At 40.2% G+C, this 24,946-nt stretch overlaps 1 protein-coding gene across 5 annotated transcripts in view; it reads left to right on the plus strand.

Moving 5' to 3' along the window:
* myt1lb (myelin transcription factor 1-like, b) overlaps positions 1-24,946 on the plus strand; it is a 134,247-nt gene that overhangs the window by 81,922 nt on the left and 27,379 nt on the right. For all 5 annotated transcript variants that reach the window (XM_017302503.1, XM_017302502.1, XM_017302504.1 and 2 more), the window contains exons 5-7: positions 11,404-11,852; positions 17,784-18,956; positions 23,706-23,840. In XM_017302503.1, coding sequence (XP_017157992.1) covers positions 11,404-11,852; positions 17,784-18,956; positions 23,706-23,840 — 1,757 coding nt within the window. The remainder of the gene's footprint in view (positions 1-11,403; positions 11,853-17,783; positions 18,957-23,705; positions 23,841-24,946) is intronic.

The raw sequence follows: 24,946 nt of genomic DNA on the forward strand, positions 1-24,946 counted from the left end.
ATGCAGAATGTGCCCAGCTTCAGAGCATGTGTGCAGACAGGGATGTGAGGGGTTACGTTTATGATTGCCACGGCTGCAGCTGGGGCTGTGGGCTGAGTAATTGCCTGTCTTGGTAGGGAGAGCGTGGTAGCGAGCTAAAAGTCAAGTGCTCTCTTCCTGCTGTAGACCTCATTTGGATTCCACATAGCTAGCTAGCAAGCTAACACCAGCCTTGGGCCTGTATTATTCATAACTTGACAGATAGCTCTCACTAAAAGCATTGGAAGTGGGCCAGGGAGTGATGGAGCGACAGAGGGAAGCGGCACCACTGCACCTCAGTCTCTGGCAGGGACAAGCGGAGAAGGAGGAGGAGGAGGATTTGGAAACTATAGATGCCCAAATACATCTATTTGTGCATCTCAGTAAATTAGAATACCTCTAAAAATGTACTTAATTCAGTCATTTGATTCAAAAAGTGAAACTTTTATGATATATTACCAAATTATATGGCTATTTCAATGCTTAATTCGAATTATTTTTATTATTTTTTTTATGGCTTCTAATTCTAATGTTGCTTAAGACCGGTTTAATAAGATTATTTTCATGCAAAAATATTTTTGTACTGAAACATACCGGTATGTCGCTGAGATGTACAGTGCACACACACACATACTTTGTTGATACTTCTTGCAGCATTACAGTGTGGCACAGAGCATGTTAAGAAAAGCCCAGGTTGCTTTAATATCAGTCTGTAGCATATCTGCAATATTGTGTCTGGTGTCTCTCATCTTCCTCCAGACATTTGCGGTTTTTGTCAGGAAAGTTAGTTGATTGGCCAGAAATCACTCCATTGGTTCTGAAGTGGTTTAGAACAAGAAACGGAAAAGTTATATGTGCCTGTAGTAGCAATGTTCATCTTGTGTATATCTCCAAAAATCTTGAATGAGCTTCGCTTTATAAACCACTCAATGTTGGAACAATCTTTGTTGGTTGTGCACAATTTCTTTAACCACTTTTTCATTCGGGCCGTGGTCTGAAAACATTCAGATCATTGCATGAATGTTTTAGCAATGGTCTTTTGTGACTTACCCTCCATATGGAGGTGAGTTACTGTTTGATGGACAACTGATAAGTGGGAACTATTCCTCATGATTGAGTAAGATGTATTCTAATTAACTGAGATTCAATGATAGGGAGTCCAAAGAGGAGTCATGTAGTATCACCAGAGGGCTTCGAAAAGCGTGCAGTAAAGCAAGGATTTGGATGACAACGGCAAAGGAAAAACAAAAGCAAAATGAAAAAAGAAGAAATGCAGAGTAATATCAAATTGAAGAGAGAAAGATGGCTGGTAAAGAAAGAACAGGCATCCATCCACCCCCACCAAGCTCAGGAAGCCCTCTGTCTCCATGTGCAGCACCAGATAAGGTCGCATTAATCAAAATCTGCCACTTCCCGTTCCAAAAAACACAGTGCATGCCATCAGCCCCCCTCCGTGAAGTATCTGTCACCGAAACAGAAATTTCCATATTTAATGGGAAAGCTTTATATCACCAAAAAAACCCCGAAAAGTGTGTGGGCTGGGGGTGAAAGGAACTGAGCTGGTTGGATCTGTCAGCTCTGTCATTAGTTTATACACTTCAGACTGTGCATGGTGCCTCGGGGTTCATTTCAGTTTAGCTCTGATTCAGCTGTTATCACTTCAGCAGCACGACTGAGCCGGACACAGATTGGTCCGCTCAAACACAATCACCGCTGTAATGACAGTTCACTAAAACACTATTATATTGTCTACTCTGCATCACCGAGTCTCTTTCTTCGCCTGCTAGGACTTAATTAATTAATTTATTTGTTCTGCTGCATATTCTGTCCTCTAACACAGTTTAAAGCAGGCTTTGAAAGCCCTTCAACAGTGCGGCTGCCAAATTTACAGTGGCGTGCACGTATTTGTTTATTTTTTCCCTTTGTAAATGCTCCCCCTCATTTGCCTTCTGTGCTTTATGACAAGCCTGCAAACTGCCTTTCTGACATTACCTGACGTCAGATAAACAGGTGGTGTTTATGCTTTTTTTTTTCTCCTATCCCCACTTTTTTTCTTCTTTTTTATTTTTATAACTGCCTCCCGGTGGAACAACATCAAAGGGAATGGCAGATCATGTACGGTTAGTGCCGAGCGTGCCGTGGGGGTTTGGGGGCGGGTGGGACCTTGGCAGTGGAAAGGGGAGGTGGCGCTTTCTGAATGGGTTAGCGACTCGGGGCCACCTCCGGGCTCGGGCTCATCCTGACCCCTAACCTCTGAACCCATTTCATACCCATTTCTGGATCTTTCTTCCTCCTCCTTCCGGCATGCCTTCCCTTCCACAGCAGCTGCCAACAGAATTACATCAGTGTCATGAAGCCCTGCTCCACTGGTGGAAAGACGAGGCTTAGCAAATATGAAACAGAGTTGGCCTCACAAAAGGAAGATTTTTTACTCTGTTATGTTATTGAGGAACTACTGTAACCACTAAGCCTGGTTGTGATGGTTATTATTAACAAATCGCATGAAAAGATGTACACCAGCCATGCATTCATTATGTTTTTAATCTATATATTCTCTTGTCCCTAACTTGTGTCCAGATCTTCTGGTTTCGGTTCGAGATTAAATCTTTAGCAAAGGGTCTATTTAATGTTAGTGGTGTGATCATTTTGAATGAAATCTACTGCAAATAAAATAAAATAACCTTCTCAGTATTGCCCTCAATAATAAACTCAATAATAATTTTCTTAGGGAATCAAACCATACTTACCATACCTTGTTGAAACCAATAATGAAACAAGTGTTACTTGGTAATTTTGGACATTGCAAATGTGATAAAGCAAATAATTAAATAATAATAATGGTATAAAATTCTTAAACCAATAAAAGTTACTACTTTCCAGTAGTATTTTTTTTCCAGATGATGACACTGACTACAGTGTCACCATCTTTGCAGATAAGTTAAAAAGTCACAGAAAAATGTTTTGCAGAATATTCAATTCTCATTTTTCTTGTAGTTTGTCAATGGCAACGGAGAAAGTGAATACAGTCATTTAGTCCATGTTGACCAAATTTCCAAATGTTGAATTAACATTTCCAGTCATTTCGTTTGGCTTGACAGTTCTCTCTTTGCAGTGTAGGAAGAGAGATTTCCGGTAAGCTTCATGGCGTCAAACTGGTGCATTACATGTGTCACAGCCAAACATTAGCAATTGGGTAAAGTTTAAAACTGCAACAAAATCCTTCAACAAAATCCAGGAAGCAATAATTTCTCAAGAGCAGAAGTGTAGAACAAGTGGCTGTTTTTTTTAGTTGTTTTTTTTACCATGCTAATATAAATGGACTCAGCCAGAAAAAATATAAATCAATTGTTAATAGAACAAAAGGAGAAGTTTTCAGGTTGCCATTTAATAATTTAAATTTTCAGCACTTTTTAAAAAATTCTCTAGAAATATCGATAGCATCGTTTTCCTTTAGATCTCGCCTTTAATTTTATTCTACCGCCTGCATTGTAATCAGTACTTTACAATTGATTTTTGGCAAATCACTCTGGTTTTCTTACATGCAAACAGAAAGTGAAGAACTCCGAGCAATAAGGCACTTAGTGATAAGAATTTGTAATGTATTTTATTGGCTTCTAATCAAGTAATGATTACGTTCCACAGCAGGTAAGAAATAAACAAAACAGAAACACAGCTAATATATCTTCACTCAGGTGGTTCATCACAGCCAAAGACTGCTTCATCACTCCATCAATTCTTCCAAACAAACAGCTACTGTGACAGCCTCCTCAGTGGCTTCGGTAGACAGATGAAAAAAAACAAAACAAAAGAAGAGGGAAGTCCTCCTCAGAAAATGGCTGATGGGCTAGTAGCTACCTAGATGTTCTTTCCTTATGCATCCGAGAGTCGAGGTGATTGATTGAAGTCATTACGCTGGTGGAAAGACTCCTTACCTGGCTAATCCGGGAGTGATTTTAGTAGCAGGATGACAGATAGCCACATTACAGTCTAGAATCAGCTGCTCGATGAGCTCTCCTCCCCAAGACTTCCACAAGTGAATTATGTAAAATAGCTTGTATAATATAAATACTAATATTCTCATAGTTGATAACGCATCTGTCTTAAAGATGTATGCATCTCTGACATAAACAACATGTTTACAAAGACATTTCAAAGTTTAGGACTATGATTTTTTTTTTACTTAAACGCTTATTGCTGTTAATACACTGATTATTTATTAAAATATCAAAATATAACTATACAGTTTTGTGACAAATGTTGAGCAGTGTCTCTCACATGGTCTTCACCAGCCAAGACTATTTCATTTGGGACGGAGGAATGGACATGGCCAGTCTCCAGTTGGAAATGGGAGCTGCACAGTCTTCTGGAAAATATACAGGGAACAAAAATATAAAGGTTAATAACAATTAGTATGGATTTTTCTTTACCAAAAAACAAAATCTCATCATATATTTAAAAAAAAAACTGAATATGTGTTGATGAGGCTCGTGTAACAACCCTAAAGCAAATAATAAACATACTTTTCATTAATCCAATATTTCTGTATTAAACACTTTTATGGTGCCAATGTAATATTCTAATCTAAAATGTTGTGATTTCATTAGTTGTAAGCGGAACGTAATGAGAATTAGTTAAAATATCTGTGTATAAATAATCTATGTAGTGTGTTTCACTTTGAGTTACTGAAATACATGTTGTTTTCCATAATATTGCAATTTATTAAAAATGACTTTAAATAAATAAATGTGTTTTATTGGGTCTTATTCAGACTAAAACACAGAAAGCTTTTTCGCAGACTACATTCTGTGAAATGTTGTCACTTCAATAACCCTTCATTTTTTTGGCAGGCACTAATAAAGATGGCAAACGTATTTAAGCCAAATGTACTTTATGTGAAGATGTAAGACAGAATAGAGTCAAAATAATATCTAAACAATAATTAAATCCAGCTTAACATTGAATGAAGAAAACGTTGTAAATTACGTCCCTTTCCCTTTGCAAATCAGAATAAAAAATTTGGCATATCGTCTGGTGAAACATAAATGATCTGTGCAATCCTGATTCATCCCTCCCATCTTCAGCAGTTCCAATTTGTTCTCCACCATAGAGAAAAACCTCTAGCTAAGCACCAAAAACACTTTGGTTTGATAATTAGCACACAAGGCAGAAAAAAATGAGCAGCCAACACTTTGGGTGGGTTTAGAGGATAAATGTTGGAAGATTTTCCTAAACACATGGAAGTTGCCAACTGGAAAGGTTGCTTGTTCATTGTGCTGCGCTTAGGCAGAAACGTACAGATAAGTCAAGAAGAGGAGTAGAAGGCTGTGCAAAAGATGGAAGGAACCAAGTTTATATATTGATGAGTTTGTGAACTTCAAGAATTATATTTTGCATTTGCCCGCCATCCTTTTTGGACTGACCACACGGGGACTAGACATTAGATCTTTGTGGGATATTTAGGTACTAAAGAAGCTCACGCGTACCGATACGAATTTCAGGCGTTTTTCTGATTTCTTTTTAAGATCTGTAAATGTACTCTTTGACAAGTCGGATTACTGTTCACTACCATTTTTCAAATCTTCTAGAATTTCTTTCTATTTTTGCATTCTATATTTTTCTACAAATTCCACTCAAATCAATAGCTTTGCCCAGTCCTGCAGAAATAAGCTGATGGTACGGATTGTGCATCCAGGACAGATCGTGGAGTGACAGGTGGAACTGTTTGTCATCGTCTTTTTCTTTGTTCCTTTTGCAGATAAAATGTGAGCTCTAACTAAACTGTCCCCACAAGTATCAGTAGTATTGATTTGTTTGTTATGTTTGGGTATTCATCCCCAAACTCCTTGATGAAGAGCTAAAAAAAAAGAAAGGAACACAAAAGACAGACAGAAGGCTCCATCCTTATGTTTCTGTGTATTTAGCATTGATCGTATATGGTCCATTAGCACAAGTATTATGACTTACTATAAAAAAAACACACATAATGTGTGTTTCCTGCTGAGTACAACTTTACCATTATAATTCCAAAAGATAAAAAGCCAGCATGTTAAGAAATGGACTCCTCAAGATGATAAACCAGAACAACTTTGAGTCAATATAAAGTTTTCATGCTGTATACTGATGTATCTTTACTGGCTTAGGCCAGTTAGTAGTCTAATTAAACAATGAACATGCCTACAAAGAATAAAAAAAGGTACAAACTGTAGCTTCTAAGCTTCTAACAGCTTTTTTTGTATTTCATTTCTAACACCCTGTTAGTACTGGACATATAGCCATTTCACTTAGGAACAAATTCAGTTGTGGTTTTGTTGGCACTGCCCAGTTTTACTTTAGCATGTTGCATTCACTGACCAGAAAATAAAGTTCACATTTTCATTTTCATTGCTATTCATAAGTAGAAATGAAACTTCACTGGGTGCATCTCTACCTTTAAGCATTGAATAAAGGTGAGCGAAACTAATATCCAAATCATGATATGAGGTATAAATTTAAGAGATCACTCACATAATCAGTTTTTGGCCTTTTGTAAATTACCAAAACCAGCGGTTGTTATGCCATTGCAGTGAAAAGCATGTCTGTTATTTCAGCACCATTGATGAAGGGAGAGTTGTCATTTGTCAAATTTTGGCTTTGTAAATCCAGGAAGACACATTATTATGCGCAAGCATCATTTGAGCTTCATAGTTGGGAATTGTGTCAAGACCAAGGCAATTTGAGGTGATATTTTATGAGTCTGGTCGTCATTCCTGTGCTCATGAATGGGCCAGAACAGCAAATGTGCAAGCTGGAGACTGAGCTGCCAGCAAACGCCCCAAATTGTGGCGTCTGCCATGCACTTGCTGAGCCTCCTGCACCAAGACACTGCCTTTTGTTCTCCTCTGCTACTGGGAGAAGCCTGACAGCTCTGAAATGATCCTCACTCCTCTTTCACACGCAAAACCTTCCTTCTCTTTATCCCTCCTGTACCCTATATTTCCCGGGTTTGTGCACACATGAAAGAGGCCTCCATACAGAAATGCACAAAAAAAAGCATACATTCTCCAATCTGTCTCGCCTCCTATAGCCTCTAATTTTCCTCCCCACCCCTCATTTTCTCTCCCTGCCTGCCGTTCTCTCTCATTTTTCCTCACTGGCTGGCTGACTGGCTGTGAGGATGGCGAATCCCTCGTGGGTTTCTGGAGGGTATCACCATGGAGACGGGGCTCTGCCACACGTGTCTATAGATCCTCCTGCTGGATAGGGAGCACAGTCGGAGGTGGTGCATTCCCTCTGTCTCCAGTCTGCTCTGTGGAGGAATAAGTGCGATGAAGACAGTAGCAGTGTTAGAGAAACCAGGGAAAAATACCAGGAATAGTAATGCAGAGAGCAACTTACGCTTGAAAACCTTAACATATTGAAATAATGCAGAGGAATGTAGGAATGGCGAACGTAAAGATGGCAGAAAGAAAAGATGAAGGAAAAAGGAGGCAGGGGGAGCAGCTACAGCACCTTCATCCGTGCATCAGGGAGACAAATAGTGTGTGATGCTAATGACCGGCTAAAGCTTTTGCCCCCGCTGCGAACAGCCGCTAATATGACTGCTAATAAAGGCACCGTGGAACGGTGTCGCATTCCAGCAGTCGCTCAACTGTCGACTGAAATTAGCCAAACAGGAGCTCTCTGTCTCCTGCCACTCCTCTCCCCTGTCTCACGTTAATGCTCCAGGAACTGGAGCCCGTTCAGTACAATGCCTCCTGACGGGGCTATTCTGCATTAAGGGGGCCTCTTGTTCACACTGTAATAGAATTTGTTCCATCTTGTAATGCTAAGGATGCCCACTTTATAGAAAAATCAAGTGGTCTTTTTGTGGTCTGAAGCTCTTTTCTTTTCTTGATTGCTGCCTCCCATCCTGCACGCGCCTCTCGGAGGATTTTTGTCATTCTGCCAGGAAGGTGGTCGGGGAGGAGGGGGGTCAAAGCAACTTAGAATGGTGCAGTATTTTCTCATCGTCTTGTTTTTTTCTTCACATTTCCAGCTGAATTAGTCCTCTTTTCAAGTAAAATACCATTTAATTACTTGAGGAATTTTAATTGCTAAGTGCAGTGAGTGGGATGCAAGGCCTGTGATGAGGAACATTGCCGACAAGGTCACTCGGTGGCAGGATTGGAAGAACGTGGGAAGCTGCGGAGGCTTCCTGCAGGTTTAGTCATCATGGGGCTCGCTAGAAGCAAGGCAAACATACCTTTTCATCATATAGCAACAGTTAGACATCTAAAGGACACTTAAGAACTCAGCTCTTACAGCGATAATAAGCTGTGGTGAATTATAGCACTGTTCCGGAACCAATCAGTTTCTAATGTATCAAAAAAGTTTGCCTCATCATCATGCCTATCCAGAAAGCAGTCTTTGTTGTATTGCTGGCATTTGTTTAGAATACTAAAATTGACAACTAAACAACACTCAACATAAAATTAACTGTAAAAATCTATGACTGAACAGGAGTTTATAAAGTTCTCTCAAACCGAAGGAAATGATGTTAAGTTAACAATGAAGCTGTTATAATGCTGTGTCTATTTTACTTTGTAATGTCAATGTATTTGATATATAATGAGACAGACGGTTGGTAAAATGTAGTGTGAGATTGCCTGATGTAATCTTAGGGTATTTGCTTACTTAGCAAGGCATTTGAAAGGTTTCTTCATTTCTAAACTAGCCAACAACAACTAATCAATCTAGAATATGCTGGACATGTTACAAAATATGTATTGAGCACAACAACAACGCATCAAATGCTTCTCATTTTTGGAGATGCCAAAATCTTCCCTCTGGGAATAAAAATTCTGTTTTGACTAGACCTGTGGTTCTACAAGAACAAGCTGATCTTGTTGGGGAAACTATTAATCTGACAAAGGAAGGCCAGACTGCACTGTCCTGTCACCACTGCGATTAAAATTCCTTTGCGCACATTAAGGCGGTCCACTTCCAGTGGTTGTACAAGCCTGCCCCTAAAATAATAATGTGCACTTGACTCCTTTTAATGAAAAAATCCACAGCCCACCTCTTATTATTTGCTGTCCATTAGCTGATGTTGCAGCAATTATTCAGTTCAACAACATGGTCTTTTTTAAAAATTATTTTTGGATGTAGTTGCATTAAGACCTGTCAGGCACAGAGCCACACTGCAGCTCAAAGCTTGACAAGAAACATTGCCTTCAGACTGTTTTATTGTAAAAAAAAAAAAAAAAAAAAAAAAAAAACAGGTAGAAAAGCAGGGCTAGGTGACAAAGCAGGAGGGGGTGAGAACCCGTGTCTATCTACCTTTCACACCACTTCTCTCCCTTTCTGCCCCTCCTCTCCTGCTTGCCCGCCTGCCTGCTGGGACTGGCCCTTGATTTATTTGGAGAGGGCCATGGAACAGAGGAGCCAGGATGAGTGGCATTTTAATGTGCTTTCGAGATGTTTGGTCACAAGCACTATTGATCACTGTGCTGCAGCTCAGTCTCAACCCCCCCACCCCCTTCACTGTCCCGCAAACCCTCTCGCTGCCCTGGGGGGGAGAGCTTGTCAGGCAGGGAATGAGTTTCCATGTAGGCTTAGATTAATGAAATGAGGCTCCTGGTCACGGGTGGTGCAGGGGGTCAGACCATTAAGGAATCCCCAGACTGGGCGAGATTTAGCCTTGACTGACTGAGTATGGATAGGCTATTGAATAGAACTGGATTGGGATATGTGAAAGGTAGGTGGTGTAGACTTATCAGTTTGCTGCTGTTGTTTCAGTTCAAATCTCACCAACATCTTTCCATTCACTTAAAGTTCCTAGTTTTAGTGTTGACGCTGTGCACAGAAGAGAACCTGGGGATATTTCATAGCTGAGTGAATGTGACCAGAGTCTTTTGGGTTCATTTAACAGCTCAAAAAGCTCAAAAATACTGACTGTGTGGGTGATTTCTGAAATCAGGCACATGCTCCAGGACTCTCTCAGGTTTGATGAGTCAAATGGAATAAGATCCCTCTGATCAATAGCCTGAGCAAATACACAGATTATCAGATTATCAGATTAGGATTTGTCCCCTAGATGCAGAGGAGAGCCAGAGAATACATTAAAACCTGAGGTGCCTTGATGTGATTCAGTGTTCAGGCTACAGGTTGTTCTCACTCGGAGTGAATTTTGGAAAAGCTGTTGTGTTTCACAACTCTAAGTTGAGTTTGGAGGTGTTTACAGGGCAGGCATTGTGGTGTTCTTTAGCCTAAGGAAAAACTGACATTAAATCTTTTGATTTTGTTTCATTTAAGGGTTTGTATGTGTGGGAATGTAAGAAAAAAAGAGATCACGTTAGTATAACAACTCAATAGTTAATGAGCACATCTAATTAAAACCTGATGTCTGTCTCGGCGGAACAACTTGAGATGTTATGTTTTCCGTCTTTGACCCTGCAATTATTGAACTCCTTTCAATATGTTGTAAATAAGCTTTACAAAATAAAGGTTAACATGAGCAGTGATGTTTGCTGTACTTCGTAAAAGTATTTAGACCACTTGAATGCTTTTCACACTTAGCCATTTCATCACTACAAATGTTCATGTATTTTGGGGGGATTGGAATAAAAAAGACACATTTTTCAATTTAATTTTTGTCTTGGAGAAATTTAAAAAAGTGTGTCATTTCCTCCTTTAGGTCCCCCACGAGTCAATACTTTGCAGAACTGCATTTCACTGTGATTGCATCTGCAAGTATTTGGAGGTATTCCACTTCCAGCTTTGCACATCTCAAGAATAACATTTTTGTAAATAAAATAGCTGAAGCTCAGTCACAATGAATGGAAGGAATCTGTGAGCATCAGTTTTCAAGTCTTTCCACGGATTCTCAATTGTGTTTTATGTTTAGATGTTGACTAAAAGATGACTATGCTTTTATATAAACCACTCAGTTTTAGCCCAAGCTGAATGTTTGGGGTCATTGTCCTGGGGGAAGGTGAACCTTCAACCCAGTTTTAAGTCTTTTAGCTAGATTTCTATCAGTTATGTTCAAGTACTGCCCTACATTAGGTTCTATCTATATTCTCGTTAACTCTGACCAGCTTTTCTGTCCCTACTAAGGAAAAGGTTTTCCCACAGCATGATTCTGTCACCACCATGTTTTATTGTGATTTCTGTCTCCCCTATATAAATTAAGGCAAACATTAAGCAAGACTTCTATTAGCTTTAGTTTAACAATTGATTTATTCCTGTTTAATTGTTGTTAAACTCACAATTATGCTGTAACTGGTCTGTCAAGTGTTGGTTTTTCACAAAAACTTCATTTAGAAAAAATAGCATTTTTAATGTAACAACTTCAGAAAATTAAGGGATGTAATCTTTGTAGGTTAGCTAACATTGCTAACAGGTACTCTCATTTGTCCTCGGCAGTGTGTACGGCTGCCCTGTGGCCAAGAAGAGGAAGGGTCTAGACAGGCAAACTCTGGAAACCTCTCCAAAGAGGAGCACCTACCTGGATGACATGGACAACTCCACCATGGAGGAGTGCTACGAGACAGACGGGACAGAGGAGATGGACGACAGGGAAGAGGAAGACGACGAGGGGGCCGTGGAGGAGGAGGGAGAAGTTGAAGAGGAAGACGTGGAGGGTTACATGGACTATAATGTCGAACAAATGGAGCATGAAGACGGGGAGGATGAGGACAGAGGAGAGGGAGACGAGGGAGAGGAAGAGGAGGAGGTAGAGGTGGAGCAAGATGAAGAGGAGGAAAACGATGAAGTGAGGGTGGAGGAGGCAGAAGAGGAGGACGAGGAAGCTATAGAGGAAGTGGACTATGAAGAAGGAGAGGAGGAAGACGGAGAGCAGAATCAACAGCAAGGTAAGAGTACTAAAGGACAATGTTAGAAATAAATTCAGCAAATGTGGTGCATTTTGTGAATTTTTTTGATATAGAAGAATTTTTTCGATATAGAAGAAAGTTTTCAAAAACGAAGAATAGGCTTTAAGGCCCCTCAAAACAGAAAAAATGCTTTACTGTTTTTTGTGTCATCATTCTCTGAGATTATCCTAAAACTTTTATTTTGTACAAGTGTTCATGTAGTTTGTGTTCGCTAAATTTGACATGATGAATTGAAATGTGTTTTTTTTTTTTTTTACTTTTAAACGAAGCCGGATTAATTGACCAGAACAGGAAATCATATTATTTAAAAGTTGCAGACTGTGCCACTGATAAGATACCAATGGTAACAACGGTAGGAAGTTGTAACGATATACTATAGATAACATAGCCGATCATGTGAGTCCATATCAAAAGGACCATGATGAATGTATTCAAGCAACCAGAATTGCCTTTTCATTGGAGTTATGAGCTCCAGCATTTTATTGGTATGATCAGCAGCAGAGATAGCCTGGCATGCCACCATGTTCATAGAAAGCATAAATCTCATTACTCTGGAACCACATAATTTAATTCAGTATCACTTCAGCTCAGTTTGTTTATATAATACCAGATTACAGCAGATAAAACCGATTCATTCCATATGCCGTTGTACAGAAATCAATCAAGTCCAAATTCACTTCAGATCAATCTAGTTTATGAGAATAGAAGCGATCATATATCCATTTTTAGGTTAAACATGCACGGTACAATTTGATTTTAATTTGAGTACTTGTGTTTTCATTCATAGCATCAAATACTTTTGAAAAATATCTTCTCAAAAACGTCTGACAGGGATTTTTTTAAAGGGTTGAGGAAATGTCTGACATCGGGATTACAAACCGTGAAGTGAGAAAAACAAGATCCATCAGAAAAATGAAGATAAAATAGCTGATCTGGTAAGAGTTTTTCATAGCCCAACATGTAAAAAGAACATCTGCAGTTATGGCGGAAATAATATCTGTTTTGTTTCGTATTGACTGCCATCAAAGTGTTTTTTACAGCTTTGCATCGACAAGTTTTGAATTTCATAGCTGCGTGTTAAAACAGTGGAGAGTGGGCACCCACCTGTCTTGTGCCCAGTGTAAAACCTGTGGAAAAAATATTGGCATAATCAACCACTTTCTAAAGATATAAACTAGATATCAGGATTGACATTTTCAACATGACCCTAACCTGAAAGGCATAATTTTAAAAGAAATCTGAATTGTATTTGATCATCTCTACTCAAAACTTGAAATTTGTTTGAGAAGTGGAAAATTAACTTGATCATCCTTCACTGAACAAATCTTAACCTACCCGAGGAAATATCACCAAAATTCCACCCAGTTTTGGCAGTGGGATTTCAGAAGCTCCTGCCCCATATGTTTGTGATCTCCCCTTCCCCCAGTGATGCACCAAACAGCAGATCTGGCAGGTTTCTCTCCAGCAGATTCGTCTTTGCACCCACGCATCACGATTGGACCTGACAGTGCCTTCAAGTCCAATTAAGAGTGAAGCTCAGAGAGAGAAGTGTGTTAACCCTGTTTGGCGCGCAGCTCCATCCACCCAAAGTGTTGATGTGGCTTCGCCTATTTTCTTGCAGACATGTGAAAACATCTTTTCAGACTACTTTTCATTAGAGCCCATGGCTGAGATTTTATCTTGAACACTGAGACTGTGCCACTATCTCTTTGACCTCACTCTGTTTCTATCGAAGGCAAGTTGTCTGCACCTACCCTTTATAAGTGTTGTACAAGACTGCTGTTGCCGGAAAGAATTCTGCACACCCTTATTTTGTTAGGGTTCTGTAATTATTAAACATCGAAAGAGGAGCATTGGATTTGGTGTATGACCTCTTCCAGTACGCATCATCTTTGCTGTTCCCATTTACTGATAGCCCACAGTTACCGATCTCCAGGTGAAATTCAGGAGCTTTTCTGTGTTTTTCATTCACATGCACGCCCATTGTCGCTACTACGACGTCAGTTCAGGGTAGGGCAATCCCTCTGTTCCCTCCTTAATCTGCGTCGCTTCTATATCCCTTTTGTGTACCTTGATTGCTCTTCAAATTGCTTCCCTGTGCCATGTTTCATACCATCAAAAATTAAACCCCTGGTGCTGGAGGTTGCTGTAAGAAGCCTTTCGCTGTCAAAATATGTGCTTGGTCATTCGTGACAGTTCCCTCTTCCTGCTCTAAAGCCCTCACCCGCCAGGCAGCAAAGGCTGTGTTGCTCTCATTAAATTTGGATGTGTAGAAATGTGTGTAAAGATGACAAAGCTTTTGTAGAACAAGGACCATTTTCACAAGAAATATTCAAACATCTTTGTGTTTTGTCAGTGTAGTAAAAAATATTTTTTTATTAATATAATTTTTCTTTTCCCTGGTTTTGATGTTACCAAAGGCGATGCAAACTTTTGTTCCTTTTGCATCTACATGTTATTGGGGACCTCCAGGTGCGTTCTCTCCACAGGAATGTAAAAGGCAAATGTGGCGCCAATATGAGCAATGTGCTCTCAACGGCACAGGGCGGAAACGTGAAAGGAGAGATTGGAAGTGCTCCAGGAGTGAGTGCTTGAAATTACTGACAGAAGAGGTTCAGTAACCTTTGCAGTCTGCCAGAATCAATTAGGCACTGAAAGGAATTCTAAAGATACTGATGATTTAATGAAAATAAAGAACTTTACAAGCAAGGGATAAATAGCTGCTGACTGAAGTTCATCATGTTACCGTTTGAACACCACGACATGACTTTGAATTTACGTTTTCAATAGAAAATAATAGACTGAATAGGCATGTCTCAAGTTCCAGTTGGATTGTGTGTTAAATGGGATAACTACATAGTGTGCAAAATCTATTTTAAGTTTTTTGGAAAAAAGGAAAGAGTATGGAATAAAAAAATACATTTCTGTTGTACCAACCCATCTCTGATTCATCTATCTTTTATTAGATGAAATCACTTTATTAGATAGAATATTAGATAGAATATTTTTAAATATTTAATCTTGAAAAAAAAATTAAATGTTGATGTGAAAACTGGCCAGGAACACTGTTAGAATGACTTTAAAACTTGAAACCGTAACATTTTAATTAAGGTTTCTCCCATCTCTACTACTTAAGAAGCCTTGTTTTACTTTTAATACTCTAAAACAGTGGTCCCCAACCTTTTTATTACCGCGGACCGGTCAAGACTTGGAAATTTTGCTGCGGCCAGGGGGCTAGGGGTGGGTGAAGGGTGATAACCGTCAGATAAGGCTTCTGCATGTTGGTGTTCCCGCTAAATCCTTAATATACCCAATGTGGGTTGTCTTGGCCCTTTTATCGCAGCCTGTGGGGTTTTCCCTGACTGGGAACAAGAATACAACCTGTTGAATGTGACAGGTAGCCAATCAGAAAGCGCGGTGACGTAAGAACAGAGGGGAATCCCAAACAGCTGACATTTTGCGCAACTGAGAGTCCTGTGGATATCGGAGATGATATGTGGAAATGTTTATTATTAAATCCAAAGGTCATTATTATGCTTATTTAGTTAAAAATGTTAACTATGAAAAAACATATTCACCTCCAAATCATAGTGCAGCAAATAGAGCGGCTGCTCCTTCGTCTTTTATCCACCGCCTTTTCTTTTTGTTACGTCTTTTATCTCTTAAAATGATTCCACAAACTATCACTATTGTTTCTACATCGTCATCCGTGTTTGGTTATTCTAAATTCCCGTTTGCCATCTTGGGAGTTTTACTAAATTATCATCGCGATGTTCGTGACTGGAATAGGTTCGTGTTGCTCCTGCTGTACCTGTTGTACTTTTATCAGCTCTGTGGTCACAGAGGTTTGGAGAATCGGCCAACAATTCTTAAATCTTTCCGTCTAAACCAGACTTAAGACTCACAAGCTCTACTCATCTCCTCGCTATGGTAATGTCTACATATCCCTTCAAAATAAGGTACAGATGTGCCACAAAAACGAACATTTTACTTTCGTGAAAATTTTAACTTATTTTAACTTGACTAACGGGAGCCCTGAGCTTGTTTCTCTGCAACCAGACGGTCCCATCTGGGAGTAATGAGAGACAATAACATCTGAGCTGTGTTGCTTGTATCCACAGCCTGCTTGGTCTCTACGTGGCGAAGCAGCTTGAAGCTTCATTGCCTCATTAGCAGCTGGTCGCCGCATGTTACACAGAGCGGGCTTGTAATGTGGGACTCACCTACCGGTCCGGGATAAATCCATTCTCCTGTCTCTTCTCTGGGCCTTTTCCCCTTTGCAAAGAAACTTTCCAAAGACATCTGATCTGTTTCTTACTCATTTTGCTGCTTGTGGGCTCAATGCTGGCACGCAAGTAACTGAGAGAATCCGGTTAAAGGATTTTCAAGATAAAAGATCCTCCAGACTCAAATAATACATAAAACGAAAATATGTAATTATTTCTTGCGGGGCCCTGTACCAATTGGTCCACGGACCGGGGGTTGGGGACCACTGCTCTAAAACAGAGGTTCCCAAACTGTGGGGTGCGCCCCCTAGAGGGGGTGCCGTGCCATTGCAGGGGGGTCGCGGAAAGCCATCTGGATGAAAAAAAAAAAAAACCATGAACGCTGTATGCGCTGGGTTTTTACTTTAGAATGGCCAACTCTCTGTTATTCCTATGTCAATTTGAAACAGTAGGGGCTTCCACACTTCCCATATCTGTGTCCTCTGTCACTTTTATCAGCAGTTAAAACTGTTTCATCCATTGTTAACATGTGGTAACCTGTTTTTACAAGCCGCCTTTTAACGCAACATGAGCGCTTTGACGCTCGCGCTGGGTTTACACCTGTGCGGCAGTGAAGGAGACCTGCTGCTGCTGTGCGGCACTGCACAGATGTGTGTTGGAATCATGGCAGCAAAACGCAAAGAACTTTTTACAGTTTTTCCCCCAAACTAACCGACTGAGTTGAGTAAAGTTGCTGGATGCAGGTAAAGTTAACTAAATGATGACTAGCTAATATTAATACAGCACCTCAAGCTTAACAAGTAGCTACCGATGTTGTTGTCTATGTTCAGCTACGTACATTCATTTTGCTCCCAAAAAAGTTGATTCCCCCCACCCCCCAGGGACAGGGAGTCTCTAAGAATCCTCTCTCCCCCCTCGCACCCCCTCCCACACGTCGTTCAACCAGACAGCCATTTGTAATCCATGGGGGGGCCCCAGAAAATGTTTGGAAACCACTGGGGGGGGCGCAGGAGAAAAAGTTTGGGAACCACTGCTCTAAAACAACATAATCACACTTTGTATAAACTTCAAAAACAGCCATTATTTAAAGTTTATACAAACTTCAAATGTCGACTTGAAGTTTCTATTTTTAATTCTCACTGATTAAAAGTAGTTATCTTGAGTTATTGTGATGAGGAAACTGTTTTCACAATGAAACAAGATTTAGATCTTTTGAAATACATTTTAATTTGTGTAATTAAGAATAAAGTATGATTAAGTCACTAAGTCACTTAAGTCTAAAGAAACGATCAAACACTTCCAAAAATCTTAAACAAATATTGATCAATACCATTTAAAAGACTACAACATCCTTGCCTCGCTGGAATTTTTTTTTTTTTCCCATGAAATGAGTCAAGACTTTTGCACAGTACTGAATGGCGCAGAAAGAATCAGGGGCCTACTGTGAAAACATGATTCATAGAGCATCTTTGCCTCGAACTTTCCTAAACCACTGCATTTAACTTCCTGTGGTGATTCACAATTCAGAACACAAGCTGCTGTTAAGACTCTCAAAGTAAATTATTAAGGGGAAGCAAAGAGTTCCTTATCCAATTTAGATGGTCCAAGCCCAGAAATCCGATTTAGCTGTAAAATAGAATGACGGAAATGGAATTACAAGATGCTTGTTCTTTCTTCCCAACAGAGGAAGATCAGATGAGCACTGGTGAGGGGGACGAAGACAATAGTGGAGGCGGCGGTGTTGGAAAATCCGGTCCTGCAACAGAGAAGGATGACAACAACAATGATGAGTATGAAAACTATGACGAGCTCGTGGCAAAGTCCCTCCTTAACTTGGGCAAGATCGCAGAAGACGCCGCCAATCGCGCCATGACAGAGTCTGAGATGAACAGCAACTCGTCCCACAGTGCTGAAGATGATGAGGAGGATGAAGAGGAGGAAGAAGAAGATGAGGAAGAAGAGGAGGAGGAGGATGAAGAGGAAGATGACGAAGAGGAGGAAGAGGATGAGGAAGAAGAGGACGAGGAAGGGGATGAGACACAACGAGAAGATCTGAGTTTGGACGTTGACAGCGATGTGGTTCGAGAAACTGTGGACTCTCTCAAACTGCTGGCACAGGGTCATGGTGCGGTTTTGTCCGACAGCTTAGACGGACAGGAGTTTGAGAACAGAACGTCCGGCAACGGGGATGACACTGACTGTTCTCACAATGGGGGAAATGCACACAACGGCGGTCAAATAAGGACCTCCAGTAACGGACAAATAGAAAACAGTGATGAGGAAGTGTGTTTAAGCAGTCTGGAGTGCCTAAGGAACCAGTGCTTCGACTTGGCTCGAAAACTTAGTGAAACAAAGCCCAACGAACGAAATGGCCCAACTCAGCAAAATCACTACTCGTGCGGGGACCCCAATCAGCAACCCCAGCATCACGGCTATGGAGATTACCACAGCAGCCAAGACGACAGACGGACTCTTGATAGGAACTATTCTGACATGGACAATCTCATGAAGCTTGAGGAGCAGCTGAGCCCACGCTCCAAGGCCTTCTCTAGCTGTGCACACGATGAGCGATATCACACCAACAGCCACCGGGACTTTGACGAGGACACAGCCTCGGTGACGTCGGACCGATCGGAGGAAGTGTTTGACATGACAAAGGGGAATCTGTCCCTGCTAGAGAAAGCTATTGCACTAGAGTCGGAGCGTGCCAAAGCAATGCGGGATAAAATGGCTGCTGACGCAGCCAGAAGAGACGGGGTGAGGTACACCCACGAAGAGCACGGCCCACGTCACGGTTACAGTGTTGAGCGCAAAGCCCGGCTTCCTGATGGCATGAAGAAGCCTTTCTTCCATAAAGGTAAGTGGATTCCATTAGACATGATTCATGTTTGTGACCCAGTCTCATAGTCTTATGATTTATTAAAACCAGTAATTTATTTAAAAGCATTATTTACACCTTCCCAGTAGGTTCCTGATAATTGCATGCAATAATTATTGTTTACTTGCTACTCTAAAATTCTGCTTCACTCATCACTGAAGGTAATGGACATTAAGCTGATAAAAAGAATTTCAGTAATAAAAAATAAAAATCTAAGTTTGACTTTCAAATGACAAATGTTTTTATGGTCTTCTAAAATTCTGAAAAGCTTTGTTTTGTACATGTGTTGTATCTTAAACAGGATAATTTCAAGTGAAAGAATTTTCATCTTTAGAATATCGGCATAATGAGCATGCACTATTGAACTTTAGGATGAATATTTTTGAATTATTTTAGATCAAATAAAATGCCAATGTTTATAATTTTGTCTCAGATCATCATCTGAGTCTGCAGGTGGCTTTATGTATGAAAAACAGTAACAGTTGCTGAAAATATATATTTTGAGTGATTAGTTAATTATCTTGAGAAAAATGCTTTATTTTTATTCAATAAAAATATGAGTAAAAATATTTTACTCAAATAATCCAAATAATCCAGTTTATAGGCTAAAGAAAGCATAAAAAATAAGATGCTCCAAAAGACCAAAGGTCAAGATCCATGTTTTGTTTTATACTGCAAAAAGCATATCTACAAACAACAGTAGGGCTTTCCTCATTTGACAGGCTCAGGTAAAATATTAACTTTTTCAGTATTCTGCATTTCATTTCCTCTGCAGAAGAGACCAGACAAACACGTGTGCATTCCGGGAACCTCAGTATAACCTCGGGACAAGCTTTTTTTCTTTCAGCCAATTTGGAAATTCGAATCTCGGCACCAGCGTGAGCAGCAGCAGCAGCAGCTTATATTGTAAAATAGGCCAGTATGGAAACATCAGAGGGTAGGCTTGTCAGGCATAAGTAATGGCAATCTGCATGGCCTGTTAGGACCGCAAATCTCATCCTTGTGATGCAGCTCAGGGTAAAGCAGCCTATTTTTAAACCTATAGGCAAACAGATTGGGGGAAGAAACCATGAAACAAGGGTCTTCTGTTTTTAGAATCTGCAATACAAGGCCACTTCTTAACAGCACAACGCTAAGGAAAATACAGATAATCACTTCTTTATTCTTCTCATCATTTGCACCAGTAATACACAGACCGACGTGGATAAGTTATTGTCATCTGTATGGATGATATCAGATGAGAGCAAGAAACAAGAGCATGGCAATTCACAGCGGGATGATATTACACCTCAAATGCCACACAACTCAAAGCAGGTTTATATTGCTACTTAAATGCCACACAAATGCTAATTTCAAGAGTCTTCCCTGGCCTTTGTGCCTGGATAATGTTGGTATAATGAGAGGATGCAAGACGGCTGCAAGGCGATAGCATCTTTCCCCGGGCAAGATAGTAACAGACACTCGTTGACCAGGGTTTCGGTGTGTGATTTATAAAAACTAGCGGAGACGCAAGGCTCCCTAAAAGAAGCATGAGGTTGAGATGAAAATTGAACAGTATCAAAATGACCGATAACGAACGACAGGCCCACTGACTGCACATTAATTATCTAGAGATGGTATGGTAATGGGGGCCATTTGCTATGCAAAGCGCAGCCCGTCCCCAGCCACAATCAATATCCCCTGCTTTCTAATATGCCTTCCACTTGGCTGCCTCCGCTCTCCACAATAGAAGCGATGCAGGCGGGATGCATGAGCATCACGTCTGCTTGCACTCACATGTATGGAAATGGAGAATTATTTCCAATGTGCTGCTGAAACATTAACAGCAAACATTGTATAATGAAGCCATTATACAAAAGAAGCTGCATTTTACTTGCAGCTCAAGTTCCCTATCAACATGAAACTTTGCTTCCTGATTGTGTTGGTGCCAGACAAAAGAGCCAGACATGACATTGCAGTTTTATCCCAACTCACATGGGCCTAATGTGGCATAGATGGATGATGGCCCCAGAGGATAATGAGATGGTTCTTTTCTGATGAATGGTACATGAAATTTAGTTTGGTGACTCATTTGTAAATGTATGGTTACGTGTGCCCTATGCCACCTCTCGGTTTTGCCGTTTCCAAACTCTTCCCTTCTGCTTGACTCGAATGATTTTAACACCGCAACCCAACTGAGGGGGCTTATATCTGCTCACGTGAAGTGAGTAAGAAAATGGTCTAAGACATGAAAGAACTGTGTATCGTTCCTCCCCTTGTTACGTCAACATTTCCACAGTTACGTCTGAGTATATTAAAATATCATTAAAAATGTAATTTATTTCTGTAATTCCATTCAGAACATGAAATAAATAATCAGCACAGCTAAGTGCATTTTGGTTGGAGCCTTATCTGATCTAGTTGCAAGGAAATATAAGATGTAGGATTTAGGGGGAGAAAGACAATCTCGTTTCTTGTGTGGAGGAGAATGTCTCAAAAAGTGCTTTTGATGTTGTGAAAATGGAGAGGAAAAGAAAACAGAGATTTGAATTCAGCAAAGCAATTAATGCATGTCTTTGTTTTAATCGTTTCATTCTGGCTCCACACACGAATGCAGAAATAAATATTGGTCGAAGAAAGACATAAAAAAGCATATTCGAAGGTCAAGAAAAATAATTTGGTTTCAAGTGTGCCAAATAACGAAACATTTAAAATATCAAAAAATATTTTCTTTGTAGAATGTCAGAAACAGTTTAAAATAGATAGACACAGAGAAAGAATGAGACTTACTTACTTTTCTGCTATATTTCAATCTAGACTGAAATCCTGTTTATTCTCCTTTTCCTCCACATCACAACTTGTATTCATGGAGACAGATTTGCTAAAGAAAACATTCGAAATGATGTTGGGGTCAGATAAAAATTGCTTTTGAGTTTCAAAGCTTTAATTTTACCCCTTAGAAAGTCTAACAGATTATACTTGATTTGCAGTTATGATTTTAGTAGACTTTTCATCAGACCGTCTCCCTCTCCTGCTATCAACTTTTTACTTTCATGAACATAGAAAATAATCTTACATCTTACTTTTGCGCATTTTGCTCCATCTTCTCAAATACGCAGTCACTCGTGACAGATGACTGCTTGTTTTGTGCCAGATTCTGCTCAAGCTTTCCTCTCCACTGTGGCTACATGCTTGCTCAGTATGAGGGTTCGCTGCAAAGTCAATAACACAATGCAGGAGATTTTCTGCTGTCGCTATGTGCCCATCCAGGAAGAGTGAATGCTGCAAGTCAATGACTTCATGTAGTCCACTGGATTTCCTTGGAAATTTTTTTAATTACTTTGAATAATTACCTGATCTTACAGTACTGTTTGATAACCAGGATCAATTTGGAATGTATGGGTGATTGATTTTGAAAGGATTTTTTATTTATTTTTTTGTAAAAATAGCATTTTTCAATCCGGCCCCAAAAACACACCCAAGTTCATCCCACTGGTTTTCCGGCCTGGAAACGGGCATGTCGTCTACTTTCACAAATTCTGAAGCTAGCCTCTGATGCTGGACTTTATTTGGTTGTAGACAGCGTGAGGGGACCTTTTCTTTATTACAGATCTTTGCAAAATATGTTGAATTTAAACCGAGTTCATACAGACAATATATAATAAAATGCAGTTGCTGTTAGAAATATCATCCATTAACTTGGCGTTCTTCTTTGGCACCTATGAGGTCACTTGCTTGCTTACTACTGTATTGGTATCGAGCTGAGTACAAACTTTCAGCGCCTACCAATTAATGGAAAGACAAACTTGAAAAGAAACTCTTGAGGTTTTCTGTCTTTTTAAGACTCCACATTGGGGATATTTGTTAAATTTGAACAAGTGAAATGGTATTGATTTGAAAATTGTACTTATCTTTCTCAGTAAAGGATGTGCAGCATTATGCTTAAGCCAAAATTGCGTCTTTAGAAATTATTCATCTTCAGAATGTAAAAATAAAAACGTCTTGTGTAACAGTCATAGAATCAAAAACTAAACACACCGGCAGCACAAGTTGCCTACATCATTCCCGTTCTCTTCTAAGCATTAATCTTTGGTTATATACTTTTACTTTTACCATATATTTGTATTCTTACTACTACAGAAATCGCACACGTTGCCCAGTAACATCTGTAATGTTAGGTCTGGTTGCTGCTCTTATTTAGTCATGATTATCCTTTGCTTAGTTAGTATAAAAAACCCATACATTTTCAGAGAGTGTGATTCTAGTTGGAGAAACACTGACCAGAATTAAAATACATTTTGAACTCTGTCTCAATGTCTAAGATATTTGCAAAACAGTTAACAAATTTAGAGTAATTGTCATTTCGTGAAGCCAATAGTTTCAAGCAATATGAAAAATGCATAATATTGACAGCAGGTTGGCATCTCACCATCTTGAGGTTGACTGTTATGTGGCAGACTGGTGTTTCTGCTTTCAATGTGTTTTTCTGATGGCAGGAGTTCAGACACCTGAAGAAGGTGTAAGGACGACGTCCAGCTCTAAAACAGATACAGAACAGAGGCTCCAGTGACCAGCTCTTCACTGGTCTCTGCATAACCATCTTGCTTACAAGTCGACACAACAAACAAAACTCAACTGCAAACATTTAAGAATTTCACATTGCGATTAATCCACAAATCATCATTAAGATGGTAGCATGGAAGCATTCTCAACACTTTCCAAGTCTGTCATGATGCTTTCTGCCCACAGATGTTTCCCGCGCAGACAAGAAGGAGAGCCGATGTCCGACGCCGGGCTGTGACGGAACGGGTCACGTGACGGGCCTGTACCCCCACCACCGCAGCCTGTCGGGCTGTCCGCACAAAGACAGAGTGCCTCCAGAAAGTGAGTAAATCAGCTACACGTACCAGTTAGTGTCCTCCCTGTTCTTTGATGTTCAGGAATCAGCATGTGCTCTGTGCTTGCCGCCATGTCTGGTGCTATGTCGGTGTGTACCTGTTTTATTGTGAGAGGTCGGATGGGTTGCAGCTGCACCCTTCCTCCGACATTTTGCACGGGGTCGTGGTTTTGTTTTCTGACTGTCTGCTAAGGGTGCCGTCGTTGATAAGGTGGGAAATGAGGTTTTGGTAATTGGCAGGACAGTCGAGAGCTGTCGGTTATAGATTCACTGGCCTGCTTGACACAGCCGCACTGACTGACAGCGACGGAGAGAATAAGATAATCCCTTTTCCTCATTGTGAACGGAGTCCTGTAGAGGGTTGTGTGTTTTCTCATTGCATGTCAGCGCATGTCTGAGGGGGAAAGAAAGGTTAAACAGTTTGCTCTCCGTTCATTTCCGGAGCTTTTTTTCTGTTAATAGAGTCATAATTTTTTCATTTTCTTGAAACTTGAAAATGCTCGCAGACCTTGATAACAGTGAGCGTGCTTCAGTCATCCATGGCATAAACCCTGTTCATTTATTTGTGTTCCTCGCTCAATTGAATTCTGTTGAATAGGGCGGCAGTCTCATATCTGTAAGCCACAGATCAAGAGAGGTGGCAATAAACATTAGCCTTGAATGAAAAATGAGTTTTCCCTTTAGAGCATTCAGCGTGCTGATTCAGTCTCTTTCACCCTGCGCACTCATCTAGTCTCGTGTGTATTTTTCATTAACGACGGAATGAAAATTAAGTTAGGATGTGCCATGACCCAGACATAAGTAAAAAAAAAAAAAAGTTTCAAAAAAACAAATACTATTAAAGAGCTAGACCACACACAAGTGTGGTTTTTGGCCCCAAACAAACTGCAAAATGACTCAGAGCAGGTATCCTGAACCAGGAGATTTTTATCAGAACTTGGAAAGGTCATGAATAGACTCAACTGGAGTTGCTTAGATTGAGATCTTCCATCTGCTGTCCACCACTACTGTCAGTCTGCGTTTTAGTAAAACTCTGAGCAGGGTAATCAAAACACCTACTTCTTCTGTTCTTCCTCCTACAAATTATATATAT

This window comes from Poecilia reticulata, linkage group LG22, assembly GCF_000633615.1.
Source record: "Poecilia reticulata strain Guanapo linkage group LG22, Guppy_female_1.0+MT, whole genome shotgun sequence".
Lineage (NCBI taxonomy): Eukaryota > Metazoa > Chordata > Actinopteri > Cyprinodontiformes > Poeciliidae > Poecilia > Poecilia reticulata.